General features: G+C 40.4%; 3 protein-coding genes across 6 annotated transcripts; 2 read left to right on the top strand and 1 right to left on the bottom strand.

Moving 5' to 3' along the window:
* The first annotated feature begins 434 nt into the window (after window positions 1-434).
* lemd1 (LEM domain containing 1) lies at window positions 435-10733 on the top strand. 4 transcript variants are annotated; one of them, XM_028409810.1, is made up of 12 exons: window positions 435-584; window positions 5635-5773; window positions 7762-7873; window positions 7981-8157; window positions 8293-8357; window positions 8535-8600; window positions 8720-8875; window positions 9074-9160; window positions 9265-9357; window positions 9475-9552; window positions 10016-10089; window positions 10172-10733. In XM_028409810.1, exons 2-12 carry the CDS (start codon window positions 5672-5674, stop codon window positions 10470-10472), a joined length of 1311 nt encoding a protein of 436 aa, XP_028265611.1. In that variant the 5' UTR covers window positions 435-584; window positions 5635-5671; the 3' UTR covers window positions 10473-10733. The 4 variants fall into 4 exon arrangements, with proteins under 4 accessions (XP_028265611.1, XP_028265609.1, XP_028265610.1 ...); XM_028409808.1 differs by lacking the exons at window positions 435-584; window positions 5635-5773 and adding an exon at window positions 6581-6907; XM_028409809.1 differs by lacking the exons at window positions 435-584; window positions 5635-5773; window positions 9475-9552 and adding an exon at window positions 6581-6907.
* Window positions 10734-10877: 144 nt separating this feature from the next.
* pm20d1.2 (peptidase M20 domain containing 1, tandem duplicate 2) lies at window positions 10878-14768 on the top strand. Its single transcript, XM_028409804.1, has 13 exons — window positions 10878-11172; window positions 11331-11417; window positions 11964-12199; window positions 12287-12373; window positions 12453-12586; window positions 12903-13022; window positions 13097-13172; window positions 13259-13320; window positions 13402-13480; window positions 13566-13637; window positions 13713-13878; window positions 13958-14057; window positions 14365-14768. Exons 1-13 carry the CDS (start codon window positions 10953-10955, stop codon window positions 14492-14494), a joined length of 1569 nt encoding a protein of 522 aa, XP_028265605.1. The 5' UTR covers window positions 10878-10952; the 3' UTR covers window positions 14495-14768.
* Window positions 14769-15928: 1160 nt separating this feature from the next.
* Window positions 15929-18626, bottom strand: LOC114438447 (acidic mammalian chitinase-like). The gene is made up of 11 exons (XM_028409805.1): window positions 18520-18626; window positions 18418-18444; window positions 18126-18330; window positions 17987-18043; window positions 17751-17916; window positions 17556-17680; window positions 17353-17476; window positions 16842-17024; window positions 16617-16733; window positions 16398-16530; window positions 15929-16297 (listed from the first exon to the last, which is right to left on the bottom strand). Exons 1-11 carry the CDS (start codon window positions 18623-18625, stop codon window positions 16029-16031), a joined length of 1512 nt encoding a protein of 503 aa, XP_028265606.1. The 5' UTR covers window position 18626; the 3' UTR covers window positions 15929-16028.
* Between the last annotated feature and the right edge of the window lie 85 nt (window positions 18627-18711).

The raw sequence follows: 18711 nt of genomic DNA, 5'->3' as shown, positions 1-18711 counted from the left end.
GGAAGGGAACAAACACAATAGACAGCCCCCCTACCTCAGCCCCTCTTTTATCCTTTTCCATCCAGGACCCGTGGGCACTCTGCCAACTTGGAATCTTAAGAACTCATTCAAAGAAAGCCAAATAAAAGGGACTTGTTTAAAACCGAGACCCATTCTCTCACAGTCTCTTGTTTTTCCTTACATTTCCCACGTGAAGAGGGATTTCTGGTTGCTGCTGTCTCTGACATTGCATCTAAGAAGAAGGGGGGAAAAAAGGGGGGAGGCTGGGTTGGGATGGAGGTAGGGGAGGGCACCAAAATTGCCATTCATGTAACGTTTCGTCAGATTTGTGTTTTGAGTGTATTGTGGGTGAGTGATCTCCCTCCAGAGCCCCTTTCTCCATCTCTCACTCTCATACACTCTCTCTCTCTCTCTCTCTCTTCCAGTTTTCATTCTGCTTTTACTCCCTATCTCCCCACTCTCACTCCTGCTCACATAGTAACTCCTCCCCCTCCCCACTAACCCATTGTCTCTCCATACAGTATTAGGCTGAGGGGGATGCCATACTTGGTCCAGCGAGGGACGCAGGAGAGAGAGAGAAGGAGGTAAGAGTCAGATTTATAGCATAGGAATGCATCCGGCTCTAAATGCACGTCACCGTTACTTTCAGAAGTGGAAAGCGTGCCGGTCAGAATAGCTGTTTGTTTTCAACAAGACCGACAGCGTGCATAAGAAGCAGCTTTAGGGATGCTGTCTGGCTTTCATGTGTGTGTATGCAGTATTTCAATGTGTTTTAAGTGTGTGTGTGTTCTATGAGTAGAGGGTGTTAAAATGGGCTCTTAATAAATGAAAATTCACAAAAATCAGGCAGATCTTTTATATAAAAATGTCGCTTACTTGTTTGATACTTGATGTTTGTGATTTATAGAAAATGTACACACTGCTTGTTACATTTACAGAGGAATGTATTCAATTTCATAAACCGTGGCCACAATCTAATGCCCTTAAAAACATCTGGCCAGTGAAGATTGCCTGAATTGGCTTCCAGCTGAGAGCAACCATGTACGATGTTTAGGGATTAAAGCTAATCCTCCCTGTGGCTGAGATTCACCTTCTTGTCTGGACAGAGTCTGACACAGAGGCTTTACTAATTTATGCTGAGACATGCATGAGCATTGGCTCCCTGAAGCTCACTGGTCTTTTTTTAAACCTGGAAAAGGCTGATTGAGTAAACACTTTCCCTTCAATAATGCTCAGGGGTCGTGTGAAAATCCAGCATGTGTATGGTGCCAGTAAGATATTGATCTTAGCGTATAAACAGTTTGGTGTTAGAAAAAGGCTGACAACATCAAAAAAGTCATCTTTAACTTACAGGTGTACAACTTGATGTAGAAAAGTTATGTCTATGGCTACTATTTCACAAAGTGTTTTACAACCTTGAATGGCATGCGCAGCTTGTAACAGGTGCATAAAAAGACGACTAAAAAGTGCTTCTCTCAGTGCTGGACAGTTGCAGCCTAGTACAGGAAGCTTTGTGTGCTTGTTCAGAGAGAGAGAGAGAGAGAGAGAGAGAGAGAGAGAAAGGAGGCTCTCTCAATGGGGCTTTTGTTGTTTGAGTTGGAGACAGCATAAGCACAAGAAACACTGACTGACAAATACCTGGCCTCTCCGAGCCTCAAATACCTCAGCGTTGCACTTGATACAATGTCAACAAATGCCTCCTCTGTCCTCCATAGTAGACCGCTTCCTCTCTGTCCATGAGATTTTTTCATGTTTTTATAAAGGCTACTGTTTTCTGAGCAGACATCTGGGTGAACAGATTTGGCCTGCATAGCTCCGGTGCCGAGTCTCCACTCATCGAGGGGTAGAAAATGGCCTAAAGCAGTTCCAACAGTTAGCAGTGCTTAACATGGTGGTTAACAGTCTGTTCTTTCATTTTAAGATTAATAAATTTAAGTGAGAATAATTTATTTGAATTCTTTAAGGTTAAGGTGTCACAGTAGCACTGTTTCTGTGCATTATAATTGCTTCAGTATGGCGCCTGTTATTTAAGAAATGGCGAGGGAAATTGCATGAGAAGGTTCATTTTCAATCTGTCATTAATAAAACGCTCTCTGTGCCCAGTGTTTGAATTCAAATGCTGGAGTAATGATCTCCTTTGTGCTTAAGGAAGTCAAGCAGGGGGTTGCCACAGAATATAGAAAGAGTTTACGTAATGTGTTTTGAATGCAGAAACAAAATCCCTTTGATTAACATTGCACCTTTTCCCTGTAGACATTGATTTAAAACTGCATTTTTAATCAAGGATTATTCTGCAAAACCCTTTAGGAATTGAATAGCTTGCAGTAAGACTCAAACATAGGGAAGAGGTCAATTTATTTGAGTCTATGCTGTGAAAAAAAAACACAATTTCTCCTCTTAAAGACACACTAGACAGTTTCATTCTACTCCCCTGGGCCTCAGATGAATGCTGCCAGTTTCTTTGGTTAATTATTCATGCGGATGTGAGTTTTAAATCCTGAATGCTTTCTGCAACATGCCTGTTTTTCCCCTCTCTTTGCTTTTAAATGCATGAATTCTCTACCTCTCACAGATTTGAAAATGTTGCCCTCTGAACCAAACCACACATGCGTCTTATGGCTTTCTATTCCTATGTGAGTTCTTTCTAACATGTCATGTAGGGTTTAAAGCCATTGGATACAAAGTGGACTTTCAACAGAAGAATTCTGTTCAAACACCTTATTTTCTAATACTGCAGTACTTGTTTCAGAGTAGACATTTGGAGTTTTGGTCTTTCCCCCCCATTTGCTACGTGCAAAGCTTAGAGTGGAAATCACGACTCTGTGCATTCAGGGATGTGTTTAAATCAATCACTGTGGGGTATCTTATGCTACCTGCAATTTTAAAGTGGAAGCCTGTGTTTTTAAGCTTGCTGATCATTTCTCAGTCTACTGTGACAACGTTAGAATTTTTCACACCGCTGCCTCAGGAAATGACACCTGTCGAGTTCTACAAGTGTTGGTTACGATTTATGTGTGATCACGTCAGTGCTGCTCAATATTGTCAGCGTTTCTGAAAGATTAAGTCTAATATAAGTAGACCAACTGCAAATACCCACTCTTCTATGTGTCCCCTGCCTCATACAAAGATGATCTGTGATTTGTGATAACACTGTTCAAGCTGGTATAATTTCCGATAAATAAACAAACACTGAAGCATGCTGGCATTTCCCCCTCTCCTCTCTCTTCACTTTGCCTTTGTGCTAGATAATGGTACCACCGAATACACACCAATTAGTCAGAGTAAACAGTGGATGATGGCTAGCTTGTCCATCATGTCATATAAAAACATTATTTTGCTTATTATATTTCAAGCAGCTTCTATTGACTATTGAAAATAGTATTTGGGTCAGCATTGTGTACGGGAACAAAATATTTCGCAACATATCGTTGCATATAGTTGAAAGAAATGTGGTTTTATATCAGTGAAGGAGAAATATGAGTGTTTTAGGAGGCAAAAAGCCTCCAGCTATTTCAACCCCCTCTCCATAGCTGAACTGCTACGATACAGTGATCAAGCTTTGGGCTTTTCTTTTGAATTTAACAAAAGCAGTCTCAGTTACTTTAGCTAAAGTGATAACTATCATTTAAAAAATTCATGCAAAAATGTGTGTCATCATTCAGAGTTATACTATTTTAATGCAACAATCAATATTTACCCACCTTACATAGTTTAGAGTTTTTGGCTTTTGTGTTACATCTGACTGACAATGACTTTCAGATCAAGTAGCTGATAATGATCAAATTCAAAATTATAATGTCACAGAAAATGGATTGCACTTCTGCCAGCTGAGCCATCACAGCACTTCTATAAAGTGCTTTAAATGTGGGTTCTCAGGGTTCGCTCTCTGTCCCTGTGGAGGAGAGTTTAAAAAAAAAAAGGTTTCAAAGAGCGTTTAGCCTTCTGACCACAATAACTCCCTGTTGAATAGCTTTTGACTTTGAACTTATCCCTGACGTATCCATATCAGATTTAAAGCTTTTTATATGTATTTTTCTTCTCTTTTTTGATGTGTTTAAATCAAAGGTAGAGGGCATCATTACCATAATATTAATCATATTATAATACTCATTTTGAACAGTTATGGCCTGACTTAGTTTAAAACATACTGAAGCAGTTATCTTCGTCAATCGCAAAAGCAGACGGTATTATTTTCATTTAATATATGTATAATAATATAGCAGCCTACAGGTTCAAATCCACTGAGGTTATTTAATCCCATATGAAAACAAATGTTATTTTTCTTCCCATCTCAGAGTGTCGAATCCATCTAAAAATGGTGCAACTCAGCAGGTGATCAAGTCTGTTCAAGTGAAACTCAAATAGCGCTGCGGTGCGATGTAAACACCTGCTGTCTTGTCATTTCAGATTTGCATTCACAGAGCAGCATGATAGTGAAGCTGCTATCTAATTAAATATGTTTGAGCTTTTTAGTGTGATTTGCTAAGACAAATAAAAGCAACCCATCTGTTGTTCAGCACACGCCGACAATTTGACTTCAGCTGTGAATAGTCTGTAAGTGACATAAAGTTGAAATGCAATCCGGTGGGGACGTTTGCTGCTCTGCCATTTTAGTTCAGTCGAGCTCAGACTGTAAGATCCCATATGTTGCAGCATAACAGAAAAACAGAAAGAAACACCATAAGACAAACTAATTCCTGACGAAATATGTCTGCAGATTAAACACTCATTTAAAGCTGCAATGATGGGGGAACAGTACCTATTTAATAATCAAGATTCTACTGAGAACAAATGAGTAATGATGATTCTTCTTCCTAATTTCACTATTCAAATAGTTTGGCTGCAGTTAAAAGCTGGTTCAGGTGAACCAAACCTCACATACATTTATAAAGCAGCTGTGTGCTAAAATAGCCCTGATCAAAGCACCGGTTCAGTACGGCAGCGAACTGGAGCATTGCCTTTGGCTCCAGGATGCATTAGGGCAGACAAATAACCATTGTTATCATCAGTATGTATATGTTGTTTGTCGTTGGTATTAGGATCTGTACTTTAAACTATTGTCGGCTATCCAACTTTGCTGTACAAGTTATCAATACATTTACACATTTACTGATAGACCATCTCTATTACGACAATGAATTTAGATGAGTTAGATCGCCTGCAGGTTAGGGAAAACCTGAAAAACAGAGACCTCTACAGGAATTAAAGTAACTTTTTTTTTTTGCTCTTCATAAATCAAAACAGGAAGGGACTGTTGGCTGTAAAAACTGCCCAACTGCTGTTGTCATCTATACTATTGAATATATCACTGCCAGAAAACACCTGTCACTTGCATTCCAATGTTATACAGCCATTTACCATAGTATTAGTGTTTCTTGGGAAATGTAACTACGAAGGTTTTCATTCTATCCGCTGCTTATTACAGCCTATTATTGTACACACATCATGCTTATAAGGTATTTGACAGCGTTAGGGAGCACCTGTTCCAAGAAGCAGGTTGTGTCTTAACAATGGATATGATTTTCACAGCAAGACGTCTAAGATAACATGTTTGTTGTTACAGATGCCTGATGTGAGCGCTGGGTTGGAAAAAAAACATCCACATTTGACACCTCCTACTTTATCTGCTCACAGGTGGTGGTGGTAAAGAAACTACTCACCGCTTCCATGCATGCCTGACGGATGCATCAGTCCAGAATGCAGCAGCGGAGTACAATGGAATCACCTTCTTGCCAACAGCGACCAAATCCCTGGTCACACATGGAGGTCAAAGGTATGCAATTATTACACTTAGAGGAATTTACTGCAACCATATGACCATTCTTTTTAATAATGTGGGGGTCTCACTGAAGACATATCAACATGGCACAGTAAAAGAAATCCTGGTTTTACTCTCTATCTCCATTTATACTGACTACACAGGGGTGGTTTTTTTTAAAACTATAATTACAATGTGCATAATGAAGAGTGTGGTCACTCAGGTGACAGGTGAGTGAGTGCATGAGAATCTGAGATTGCTCGCTATTACACAAACATTTCACTATGCATTGTACTATGTACAACTGTGTATGTGACAAATACAATTTGATTATGCAATTGACTCAGAATTAGATTAATTCTGTGGATGCTAAGAGGGTAACATAACAAAACATCCATCCATATTAATTTACACTTCCGGGTTTGAGGTATCCACTCGACTCTGCTAATAAGCCAACAACTGTTCTTAATACACGAAATAATTCCCTAAAATGTAAAATATTAACATTAAACAACTGATTAAATGAGATTTAATCATGCCCTTATAACAATGACAGCTCTAAACTTGCACAATATAACACAACCATGATTAGCTCGCTAACTAGCTACGATTAGCTAGCGCTTCGCTAATTTACGACCCCCAACGTCAGGTTAGCTGTTAGCCTATTTACTTAAAAAGTTAGTTCATCTTTTTTCGCGTCAAGGAAAAGCCAATGTTTATTTTAAACGTATTTAGATTCAAGCTAAGCAGAGTTATCTTGCCATACTGGTGTGTATGTTTACCCAGTGCTATATAAACAGCTAGCTTACTTGCTGCCACTCAAGCCGTCACTGCAGCTGTTCCCAATCCAGTCTGTGATTCTCAGACCACACGGCACGGGCAGGGGGGACTTCTTCGAACGGCTCACATTAGACTTAAAAAGAAAAACAGTTTCATACTAAAACCCGTCTGTGGGACATGCCATTTGAGGAGGACCCTGCGTATCTGTCCAAATCTCGACTGAAGTCAGATTTGGTCGCTCATAATGTCGCGCTGCCACCTGCAGCGAGCAAAAAGGAAATCTATGTGGAGCTGCACCTGAAACACATAGATCAGAGAAACGCGGCGGATTTTTCCAGTGATGAGGAGGATCTAGTGCCAGATGTGGCAGTGAGTTGATCACTTTGTTTGTTTTTGTTTTGCTGTGTTTGTGCTGTTAACAAACTCTTATGACAGACTGGGGTGTTTTGTCCACAAAAGTAAGTGGCCACCACATGATTTCTTGTACAGTGCATATCAAAAATGTGATTACAAAATAATAAAAGGTGCCTTTATGCACATCTACAATATTTTTTTGAACTAATTTAAACCCATCCTGCCACCCTTATCAACAGCTGTAGAAGAGGAGGGTGAAGATCTGGGTCACTGCTATCTAACAAGTCTTGTTGCTGTAGCACACTTGTGGGCTTCTGCCACCAGCTGTGTGCTTGGTATAGATTTACAGGAGACGTTTCTGTAGTTGGCGGCTACCATTACAGTGCTGTGCACACCTGTCGCACTCAGTTATATGTGCCAAGAAGAAGAGTTACACTGACACATGGAGGTCTGAACGTCGTTTCAGTGATGGGACAGAAACACTGACTGTAAATATCTACAGAAACCACCAGTTTTTATTTATTTATTTTTGACATTTGAAGTCTGTGTGGCTCACTGAGGACAGCAGCGATTGATGACTACGTGTTATGGCAATTGTCCATCCATTTTAGTGGTCAGGGTGGACGGAGGTGACCCGTCCACACTCAATAATTTGATCCCCTTGATAGATTCTCTGTCAGGGTATTGTCTTATTGGATTCACAAACCTGACAGTCACAACAGGTAGATGCTGTATGACTTTTTTGCGTGAAAATATCATAAATATCATGAATAAACCCCCAAGATCAGATGAAGATTGAACATTTAAGCAGAAGCATTTGTCACATCATGAGCAGTGTTCACTAAATTCAAAATATCTTGTTTTTAAAGGACAGAGAGGAGGATCCAGACCACACGGAGATACCTGACCCCCGTACTCTGACTGACGATGAACTTAAGGCTGCACTGCTTCACCATGGGGTTAAAGCTGGGCCCATCGTTGGTATGTTTTAACCCATAATTTACTGTGTAAAACCAAAATGGCTTCTTTGCCTCTTAGGAACAAATTGGTGTAGCTTTTTCTTTATTTTGTATTTTTGTCTATGACAGGCACCACCAGGGCAGTGTATGAGAAGAAGCTCAAGAAACTGCTTCAGCCTGATGAAAGTGGGAAAGTGAATGGAGCAGAGAAAGCTGTAGTGTACTCTGACAGTGAAGAAGAAGAAGAAGAAGAGGTGGAAGAGGAAGAGCAGAAGGCAGATGGTGAAGAGGAGGTTGAAGAATCGGGTAAGACCTGTTATTTTTATATTTTTGCATATTTGTGTGTATATATATATATATATATATATATATATATATATATATATATATATATATATATATATATATATATATATAAAATATTTCCATTATTTTCTGTAGTATGTACAGAATCAGAAAAACAAACAGCTGAGCAGACAGACCTGGCCAAACAAGAGAGCAGCCAGGTGAGTGAATATTCTGTGTTTGGTTATGAATCTGCTTGTTGTTAATTTCTTGCACTCTGTGGTCATATATCTTCCCTACAGTGCCATCTAATGGTTACAACTTGCAACTATAATGCAGTGTTCAGAACAAGCATGTGGCTGTTGAGTGTTTTTTTTTTTTTTCCTTTTTGTTTCCAGGCAAAGTTGCCTTATCAAAATGGCAGTTTTCCTTACTTACAGTGCTTTATGCCCTCATCAAGGCTGGTAAATATTCCACACATTCATATAATTCACACAGCATTCTGTCAGGCTACATCGTCAGGTCTCTTTTTTTTAATTATTATTATTGTTTTTATCTGTTGGATTGGGTCGGCTTTCTGTAGCACGCCCGTCCTACTAGTAACAGGGAATCCAAGTCCAAGTGGAATTCAAGGAATGCAGTCAAATCATCAGAGCGGAGTCGGTCTCGCTGCAAAGAGATTCCAGTAGGAATTAGCAGAGCATCCTCGGTAGATCAACACTCAGGATTAGGATCAGGGGTAGGCTGGTCCTGTTTCACTTTATGGATTTTAAATTCTCTGCATTCTTTCCTTGGACTGTTTAACTTTTTATTACGAGTCTTACCCCAGCTACACTATGATAAGGTTTTTATTATACTTTGATGAATATGTGTGGATCTCACTGGTGCAGATATTGGATAGTACTGTTGTTTGCTGTTAACTTCATAATTTTTGCAGGTCCCATCTGGATCACAGTCAGTTATGTCCAATGGTTGCTCATCATTTTCCTCTCAGGCCTTCAGCATCACTCAGATGGTTAAAGAGGAAGGTTAACCCTACATTTTTTTGTTTTTTTTTAAGCCTGCATTTCAAATCTTTAAAGAATAGAGCGGTTGCTGAATAATGCACGTTCTTGTTGTAAACAACAGATGGAGAGTCGGAGCTTGATTTCTTCTAGCACAGATGCAGACAGAGAGCTGAATGTGAGCAATGTGCAGGAACATCGGTCGCAGCCTATCAGGGTCAGTAGTGCTCATGTTGATGGTTAGTCACACTTTAAACTTTGGCACCAGTAAAGTGGTGAGGAAAGTTTAGGCAATAACAATCCAGTCAACCATAATCTTTTATCTCTCCTTTAGCTGCAGATTGCGGACAGAATGAAGAACCAGTCTGTGTACTACACTCCCCAGGATTCCCCTCATAAATGGGGCGCACAGGCACATACACCTTACTGTCTTTATCACTTAATGGGGGCACCTGCACTGTGAAGCCTTTACAGAGAGTTTGTTTTTGGTCCTCTGTCCCTTTGTCTTTCTCTGTGAGATTATTGAGCCATGTCACATGCCTGCATGCAGGCTGGTGGTGGACAGCTGCTTAATGGATCTCATGGCTGCTAGTTTTTGGGCTAAGGTTTGGGCTTGTTTTCCTGATTGTAAGCAGGCCCTAACAAGCTAATTAAAGTCTGAGGCTTTGGCTCGGTGCTTCTTTCCATTTTAATTAATCCACATTTGCACAAGATAAAAGACACTTTTCGCAGTGACTGAAAGTTCAACCGAACTTTTGCCCCCACTACTGCAAAGTTTGTATCTTTTTTGAAACACCATCCACCCCTTTCCTTTCATTCACTCGCTGGACTCCTCTCGCTGTAGGTCTCAATGTTTTTTTTTTCTTCTTTTCCAGCCTCCGCAAGAACCAATGAAAGACATTATCAAGGAGATATTTCCAGAGACTGGGACCACACCCACAGGGATCCAGTAAGCGCCATACCCACACTGTTACTCACATTAAATTTGGATTACAATAAAAAATATACATAACTTAACCGTTACATTTCAGTGCCACTCGACGGAGACCCATCAAAGGTGCGGCTCAGAGACCCGTCCAGTACGGATACCCCGCCACTCCCGTCAGCCCTGCGACGCTGGAGAGACGAGAGATGGAGCGCCGCCGCGTCCCTATCAGGATACAGATTTTAGTCTTCCTCATCATGGCGTGCATTCTCTACTTCATTTATGTTAACCTTGAGGACATCTGTGTTGTCCTTTTGGACAGTCTAAACCAGGGGTTTGACAGTGAGGACGGGTACTCACTTCAGGCTGAGACGGAGGACACACAAGTAGTCTCCGGACAGGATTGACTTTAGTTTTTTGATGATGAAGATGCAAGGGCTCGCAGGACACTGCCAAGAGCTTTGTTGCATCCGTGTTACACATCTGTATGTTTTTCTTTATGGATGTCATGCAGTACTGTTGTCAGTGTATAAACAGGGGGACTGAAGATTTTCTCAGATTTCAAAATAATAAAATGATTGTTTTCTATTTCCTAATCTACAATGTCAATGTCACGGTATGTTTTTAAAATATCTGACTTATATTTCAATAAAGGAGGTTTTACTTCATACTATTTTGTGTAATTATTGGTGAATAAGAAGAGTGCAAGTGTTATTGGTGCTGTTTAACAATGGTGCCATTGATAAGGCCACTGAAACCCGATGTTCTGCACACATTAGTAGGTGTTACCACCTCCTCTCACGCCGGTAGGTGGCTCTCATTTGACAGCCAGGAAAGTAGGAAACCAGCCTGCACTCAGCCACAGCGAGCGCTCAGACGTAAACACAATGACAGACTCAGGATCAAAGTTCAGAATATTCAGGTTTTTAAAGATTATTTTCTGTAGCTTCCTTATTACGATCCTGTTGTTATTTACTATAGCATCTATCAGGACTTTTTCACTGGACGTCAATGCTGGACTGCAGCTGGCACGCTGGGAACAGACGAACAACATCTCGCTTGTCATCGACCACCAGCAGAGAGAGGAGCTTCTAGCTAATTTTAAAGGTAATGTTTTTAGCCGAGTGGCTAACCTAGCTAGCATAAGTGTTACCGTAGCCCCGCGTGGATGTAAAAGTGGGTTCTTAGCTGCGGTTTTTGTGGTTTGTGGCGAAAACAGAAATGTGAACAACAGACCGTTTGATCCTGTCGTTCATTCATCACAGAGGCGATCCGGATCCCCACAGTGTCCGTCACGCAGACGGACATCAACACCACGGCGCTGCGGGAGTTTGACAGGTTCCTCCGTAAAGGTACAGTCTACGTGAGGCTGATCTGTCTCAGTACGTGCAGCCACATAAGAGTGGCTGTGGTGTTTGACATCACTTGAACCTGCTGGTCCGTTTTTACTTTCTCAAATCATAGCTAACTTTGAACAGTTAAACTAAGTGCTTGATTTATGCAGACACTTTATGCACAAGGCTGCTAGTTAGCTCCTAAGCTAACCTTAGATACTAAGCTGTGGCGCTGTTTATAACCTCCTCCTCTTACTGTTATGATCAGTAACAGACTTTGCATCTTTACCTTCATATAATTTACGGTCTAATCATCATGATATCAACAGATTGATTGTGGAAAAGGTAAATTAATTCTCCTTTAATCAATATAAAGTGCAGACAAATAAAAATCTTTGCTTCTGAGTCCAAAGATTTTAAGTTTACCCTCAAAAAAATTGGTTAAAATGATTCAAACAATAAACAGTCCTTTAACATTATCTATTTAATAACTTATTGTATTAAATGCACTGCAAGTAATATATCTTTAAACTCATTACCTTTGTTTTCTTTGCCCTCTGTCAGCCTTTCCGAGTGTTTTCTCTTCATCTTTGGTTCGTCATGAATTGGTGGCCAATTACAGCCACCTGTTCTGGGTGCAGGGATCACAGCCCAGCCTGGTCCCATACATGCTGCTGGCCCACATTGACGTCGTGCCTGCCACAGAGTCTGATGGCTGGGAGGCCCCACCTTTTTCCGCCCAGGAGATCGATGGCTTCATCTATGGCAGAGGGACGATAGACGACAAGAGCCCTGTAATGGTAAGAGAACACAACACACAACAAGTGTGCAAGGTTACACAATTGTATTTGCAAGGACAGTCTAACATGATGCTTTATTTGTTTTAGGGAATACTTCAGGCGCTGGAGTACTTGCTGATAAGAGGCTATGCCCCACGCAGAGGATTTTACATCGGTCTTGGTCATGACGAGGAAGTATGTTTACTATTTGTAACTCTCATTTTGACGCTGTAAAGAGGATTACAGGTATAATATATGAACCTTGTGTTTGAAGGTCAATGGTTTCCATGGTGCAAAGAACATCGTGCGCATCCTGAAAGAACGCGGTGTTCAACTGTCCTTTGTCCTGGATGAAGGTTTGGCCATACTTGATGGGGTCATCACTGGTCTGGAAGGACCTGCTGCACTGTGAGACCTGCTATACTCATTAAAGAAGCCGGTGTAGTTTAAAAAGTAGAATTAGTAGTATTAGATTGCTACATGGCTACATGGATTTATACTTCTGCATTGCATCTATGCAGAGCCACCACTATAGACTGTGGAGGTGACCTGGTGGTCTGAGCTTGTGAATTCCTTGTACGTCTTGTACTTTTGCATTATTATTTTCTGCATTGATTTGACATAGAACTATAAATCAAGCTCGCCTCAATAGCAAGCAAAACAAATGTGATGAGCTCACAGTTGTATGTCTCCAAGTGTTTGATAGACTCTGTGTGTTTTGCAGAATTGGCTTAAGTGAAAAGGGCTCAGCTACTGTAAAGCTCAGTGTGTCTATGGTGCCAGGTCACTCGTCAATGCCTCCCAGAGAGAGCACCATCGGGATCCTGTCTGCAGCGGTCAAAAGGTGAGTGGAATAATCATTTCTTTCCACATTTTTAACACAACATTTATAAAAAAAACATGTATCTATTTCCTCAGACTGGAGGATAACCCCATGCCCAGGTTATTTGGTTACGGGCCTGAACGTGAAACCTTTGAGCATCTGGCCCACAAGGTAGGAGGAGCCAAGTATTTGGTCCACATATAGCAAGCTATACATCATCCTGTTCTTTTTGTTTGTTTCTCATTCTTTGACCTCAGTTTGGGCTCCCAATGAAGTTCATAATGTCAAATTTATGGCTGTTCTCCCCACTCCTCAGCAGGTAAACATCCTTAGATTAATTCAGTTCTTATTGATTAGGACTGTATCCTTACACCAGTTGGTAACAGTGTTTTTGTTGCAGGATACTTGAAAGAAAACCGGACACCAATGCTTTTGTCAGGACGACCACAGCAGTCACCATGTTTAATGCAGGAGTTAAGGTGCAGTTATTGATTTAAAACAGAAAAGTCAGATTACAGAAAAAACTTCCTCTTAAATTATTCAACATTTTTCGCTTCCTTGCAGGTAAATATCATCCCATCTCATGCTGAAGCTTATGTGAATCTACGGATCCACTCAGCGCAGTCATTACAGGAGGTATAGTCAGAAAACAAAGTTTGAGAGTTCCAGATGTCTCGTGATGAAGAGTCTAATGTTTGCCGTCTTTTCTAGGTCCTTGACCTCATCCAGTCTACAGTGGGGGACCAGCGAGTGAAGATAGAGCTCATTAATGGTTTTGACCCTCTGCCAGTCAGTTCAGCTGATGAAAGGTCTTTGGGCTTCCAGATCATTAAGAAAACAGTGTTGGACATGTTTCCAACAGTTACAGTCGCTCCAGGTAAATTCCAAATAGATTATAGAACTGTATGCATTCATGTATTTGATAAAGTAACATGATACATGGTTTGAATGTGCAGGTATTTGTATTGGGAACACGGACAGTCGGTACTTCAAAGACCTGACAAATGACATTTATCGCTTCTCACCTGTCTGGTTCAAGCCGGGTGATGCTCAGAGGTAAGAATACAGGATGTGAACCAACAGAGCCTGCTGCTGGTTTTATAATGAGCTGCCTGTGAACAGTACATACAGACTGTGACTATAAGGCAACCTCATGAACAAAAGAGGGCTTGCTGCTGCAGCTGGTCACATGTTTGACTCAAAAACCTGTGATGTAAAAGTGTGACCTACTTGTACTGTTTACACTTAATGATCACACTGAACCAGTCTACTGTGCTTTGTTTTACTTCTCAACTCTAGTTATACAGAGCCATTATTTAGCGAGACATTTTCCTGACACAAGTGTTTTTCTCTCTTTTTTTAGATTCCATGGCATCAATGAAAGGATTTCCAAGAAGAATTACGAGGAGCTTGTGGTATTTTACTTCAGTCTGATTCAAAACTGTGACATTCAGAAGCTCCCTGAGTCTCACAGCTCTGTCCATGAACTCTAAAGGAATTGTCAGCCTCTACAGTGTTGGTCAGAGCGGGATCAACACTGTTCTATCACTACATTTCAACAACAAATGATTGTGAATCAGCCTTTTAGATTCCAGGTACAATTTCTTCATGGTCGGTAATTATAACAGACACTCATGTAGATAACAAATGCAATGAAATAATTATTTGTAAACTATGCGGAGCACCTTAGAATTTGAGATTTCCTGACAGACTGATGATTTTGTTTTTTAATTATGATGGTACAGTGTGGTGAAATGATAGATGAAATATTTGGCTGCTGATACTATGGTATCTACTACTACTATACTACTTTTATATTGCAATGATTGTGGTCCATACAATTAAAAAAACATGACTGCATAAATCTCAGATGCTTGAATGTGATTTAACACAAACTAAGATATTGTTTAAAAATTGACTTTAAAGTGTGTGCCTTTTGTTATTTAATGCATTTAATAAGTGTTTTACCTATCAGATGTGGTAGCAGTGCTGGAGTCAGACAGTGTCTGTGAGGTCTTACATTGGGGATTTGCAGATATTTTCACACCTAAGTCATGATTGGAACTCTGTAGAGAGGTTTGTGGAAGGTGTGGGAGAAATTAGTTTAAATTCCACAAAATAAAGGGTCATAAAGGCTTTCTAAGAACTATCCCAGCATTCCAAAGATTAGGATAAATGTCCAGCTTCTGGTTTAGCTGACAGAATATGGCAGATAGCACATGGAAGTCATCCAGGTATAAACACTGAAGTGTTGTTTGTTTAACGAACTACACCCCTTCAAACCCAATGACACAAATTATTGTGCTCACAATTGAAAGCTGATTGTACAGAGCCGCGTGTATGATAAAAGCCAGTTAGGTAAATGTTTTGGTGGTTGTGGGTGTTGATGAAGATATGTTATCAGCATGTGGCGCTCTTGTTCAAATACTTTTTGGTGCTTGACTGTGCACAAAATGGAATTTCCAAGATTTTAACAAACACAGTAATATCAAATCCAAACGTCACATATAGAACAAACACAGAGCAGATAAGAGCTGTGAGATAATACCTGAATGTTCATCAGTCAGTTAAATGTTTAGGTGTAGCAGGTTCTGAACTTTGTGCGGCCAGTATTTGATGTTTGGCTATTGGCTATAACGCTAAGCAAATGTTACTTACTCATTTTAGTCTGTGGCTCCTGCTGCTGCCACACCTAAGAGGGAGGTGAGTGTGAGTCACATGGGAAAGCTGAGAGGTGAAGCACAGGTCATACAAGAAAAAAAAAAAACGTCACCATCATCATTTGTAATGAATCTTTTTAAAGTTTGCTCACATGCAAGATTAATTTCCTGCACATGCAGCCATGCCTATTGATCTGGGCCACTAGAGTGTATATCAGTGTGTAGAAGCATCTCTACTGTTATAGTTTATACCTCACTGAGAGAATCTCAAAAGTATTAAATGAAATTTATTGAAGATTTTTGAGAAGAACTTAACACAAAACAATAAGAATCTGTTTGTGCTGCATGTACTGCATAATGAGCATCTTTAGGGCCAGTCGCAGCATTTGCAGCTGTCTCGAAAGACCAGATTTTGTGGGCAGTTTTGGATCCAGGTTTTGCCATTGGCACAACTGTAAAAAGAACCTGTATCATCAGGGTTGGCATAAATCCCACCAGTCTTTGTAGCGCAGAAGTTGCCGTTATTACTTTTGGACGGTGTAGTGATCGCTGGACTGGGAGGAGGTGAAATGGTGGTCAGAGGCCGCTCTTTGTTTGTAGATGGAGTCACAGGTGGAAGTGGGAGGGGAGGAAGGTCTGAAAATGTAAACATTTAGTCATTCATGAAGTGGATAATATGTGATAATATGTGAGTGAATATTTTATAACATTAAATAAATAGCAAATGCTTCGTTACCTGAAGCCAAAAGAGAGCGCAGATAGCTGATGAGCGTGTAGTTTCCCTGTCCGCAGAACTGTCCATTAAAGTCGTCCAGGTCCACAGCCCAGACGAAGGCTCCTCCAAATGTGTTGTCTTTTAGGTAACGGACCTGAATGATAACATCGTATGTGCTTTAACATTACATTTGACTCGAATTTGTTTTCTAAACCAAATTCTAACAGGAACACACAGTACCTTAGTATTAAAACTGTCTTTGTTGTCATATCCAACCCACTCATTTTGTTTGACGGCATACGGAACTTTCTGATCCTCAGTCATGTGAACAGTGGCCCCTTGAAGAAAAGTGCAAATCTGCAAAGAGGATTACGTTTCATCCATCAAATCACAGCATTTAGCTAGAGCAGAATATTTGATCAGTGAGGATTCACAGAGTTAATTTTAGTAGTTTTAGAGTTTCACCTCATAATATGACCAGAAGCCGGCCTCCCTGGTAAACACTCCAGCAGAGGCAGGACCACTGGCAGGAGCCCCAACCTGATTGGACTGAGTAGAGAGTTTAAATGTTCGTCCATATGTAGCAAAACCCATGTGTAGTTTCTCCACAGGTGTTCCCTTGTCCTGCCAGTACCTCATAGCAAAGTCCTGAAATGTGGAGAAACAATGAGATGACAATTTGCCAGTTATGATGTAGCATTATAGAAATGAGCAGAAAAGCATTATTGAAGGGCTTTGGCCATACAGGCCTTTACAGGCAATATGAAGCTGACATACATCAGATGATTGTGATGGAAATTTTGATTTCTGTATATGCAGTCTATCCTTAATATTTGTTGTTACTTTAATCTTTAATCCTTGGCAGAAGTCTCTATTTCATTTTTCACCAGAGCAGAAAAGTTTCCACAACATATCAGACCTAATAAACACAAAAGGAAACATACTTATTGGCAAAAAAAGTCATTATTATACTCACAGTATTAAGGTACACATGGTCCCCAGTGTCATGGGATCCTTTATATAAGGGGCTGTGATGTCCTGTGACCCTCTCCCAGGTGCCATGAAAGTCATATGTCATCACATTAATAAAATCCAGATACCTGACAAATTACATGTTTGATTAAGGTAACAGCAGATCATGGGTATAATGTGGGGAAGTAAAAAAAAAAAAAAGCATACTTTGCTATCTCTGCAATTTCATAACCAGCATCTATGGTTCCTTTTCCAGCAGACACAGCAGCAGAGAGCAGTAACCTCGGACGCGATGTCGACGTCCCCTCGTTCACATAGGCCTCCAGAAGCTCCTGTATACCACAAAACTTGTTTTACTTACTTTATGTGAAATATCAGCTGAGCAATCATTCTGGATCTGACCTTGCACAACAATGTGAACTTCTGCCTGTCCTCAAGAGGGCTGCCTCTGGCTGCGGGGTACTCCCAGTCCAGGTCGAGTCCATCGAAACCGTGTTTTCTCAGCAGTTTAATAGAAGACTGAATAAAAGCATTTCTACTGGCTTGTGTAGACACCATTGTGGTGAATCTAAAGAGGGAAGGAGAGGTGCCATCAAAAAGAAATCTTTATCTCTCTCTCTCTTTACACTAAATCTTACTTTTGTGTTCCAAAGGTCCAGCCTCCAACCGCCAGCAGAGTTTTGAGATTTGGATTTCTATGGAAAGAAAAAAAATAAAGGCATAAAAAAAATAAATAAATAAAAGGCACAACTTCCAAAAAAAAAGAAATGAATCTACCTTTGTTTGAGTCCATTAAAAGATTTGTAGAGCTCTTCATCGTTCCATTCTATTGTGACCAACTCATTAGCCTCATTAATACCAGAAAAGGCATAGATTAGATGCGTACAGAGGTTTGGATCCAAATCTGAAGGTAAAAACTTTCCTTGCCCAGGTCTGTATTGGGACCAGTTAGTGAAATAGCACACAAGTCTGTAAGATGAGACTAAACCAGAAAGAACGGAACGTGTTGTCAATAATCTTTGGAGAACAATCAATGTGTACTGTGTACTGTTTAATTCATTTAACTCACCCAGACTGCCAAAGGACAGACAGAGAGCTGTACGGGTGCAGAAACAGTCAGTGAATATTTGGTGAAGTAAAAAACAATTTGATGCTCTTCATTGCATCTTACCTGCTATCAGAAATAGCTTCCTCATGGCTGTTGTGTTTAGATGTGCTCTTGCAAAGAAAGACACTGAATATGAGTGTGTTACTAAAGTAGAAAACACACAAGCCATGTTAATTATTAGCTCAGAACAAATGCCCCAAATTTCAGCACATACAAGCCATTGCTTCATAGCAATCAAAGACCTTTGACCTTTTT

Source organism: Parambassis ranga, chromosome 7, assembly GCF_900634625.1.
Source record: "Parambassis ranga chromosome 7, fParRan2.1, whole genome shotgun sequence".
Taxonomy (NCBI): domain Eukaryota; kingdom Metazoa; phylum Chordata; class Actinopteri; family Ambassidae; genus Parambassis; species Parambassis ranga.
This window is presented reverse-complemented; position numbering and strand designations above follow the sequence as displayed.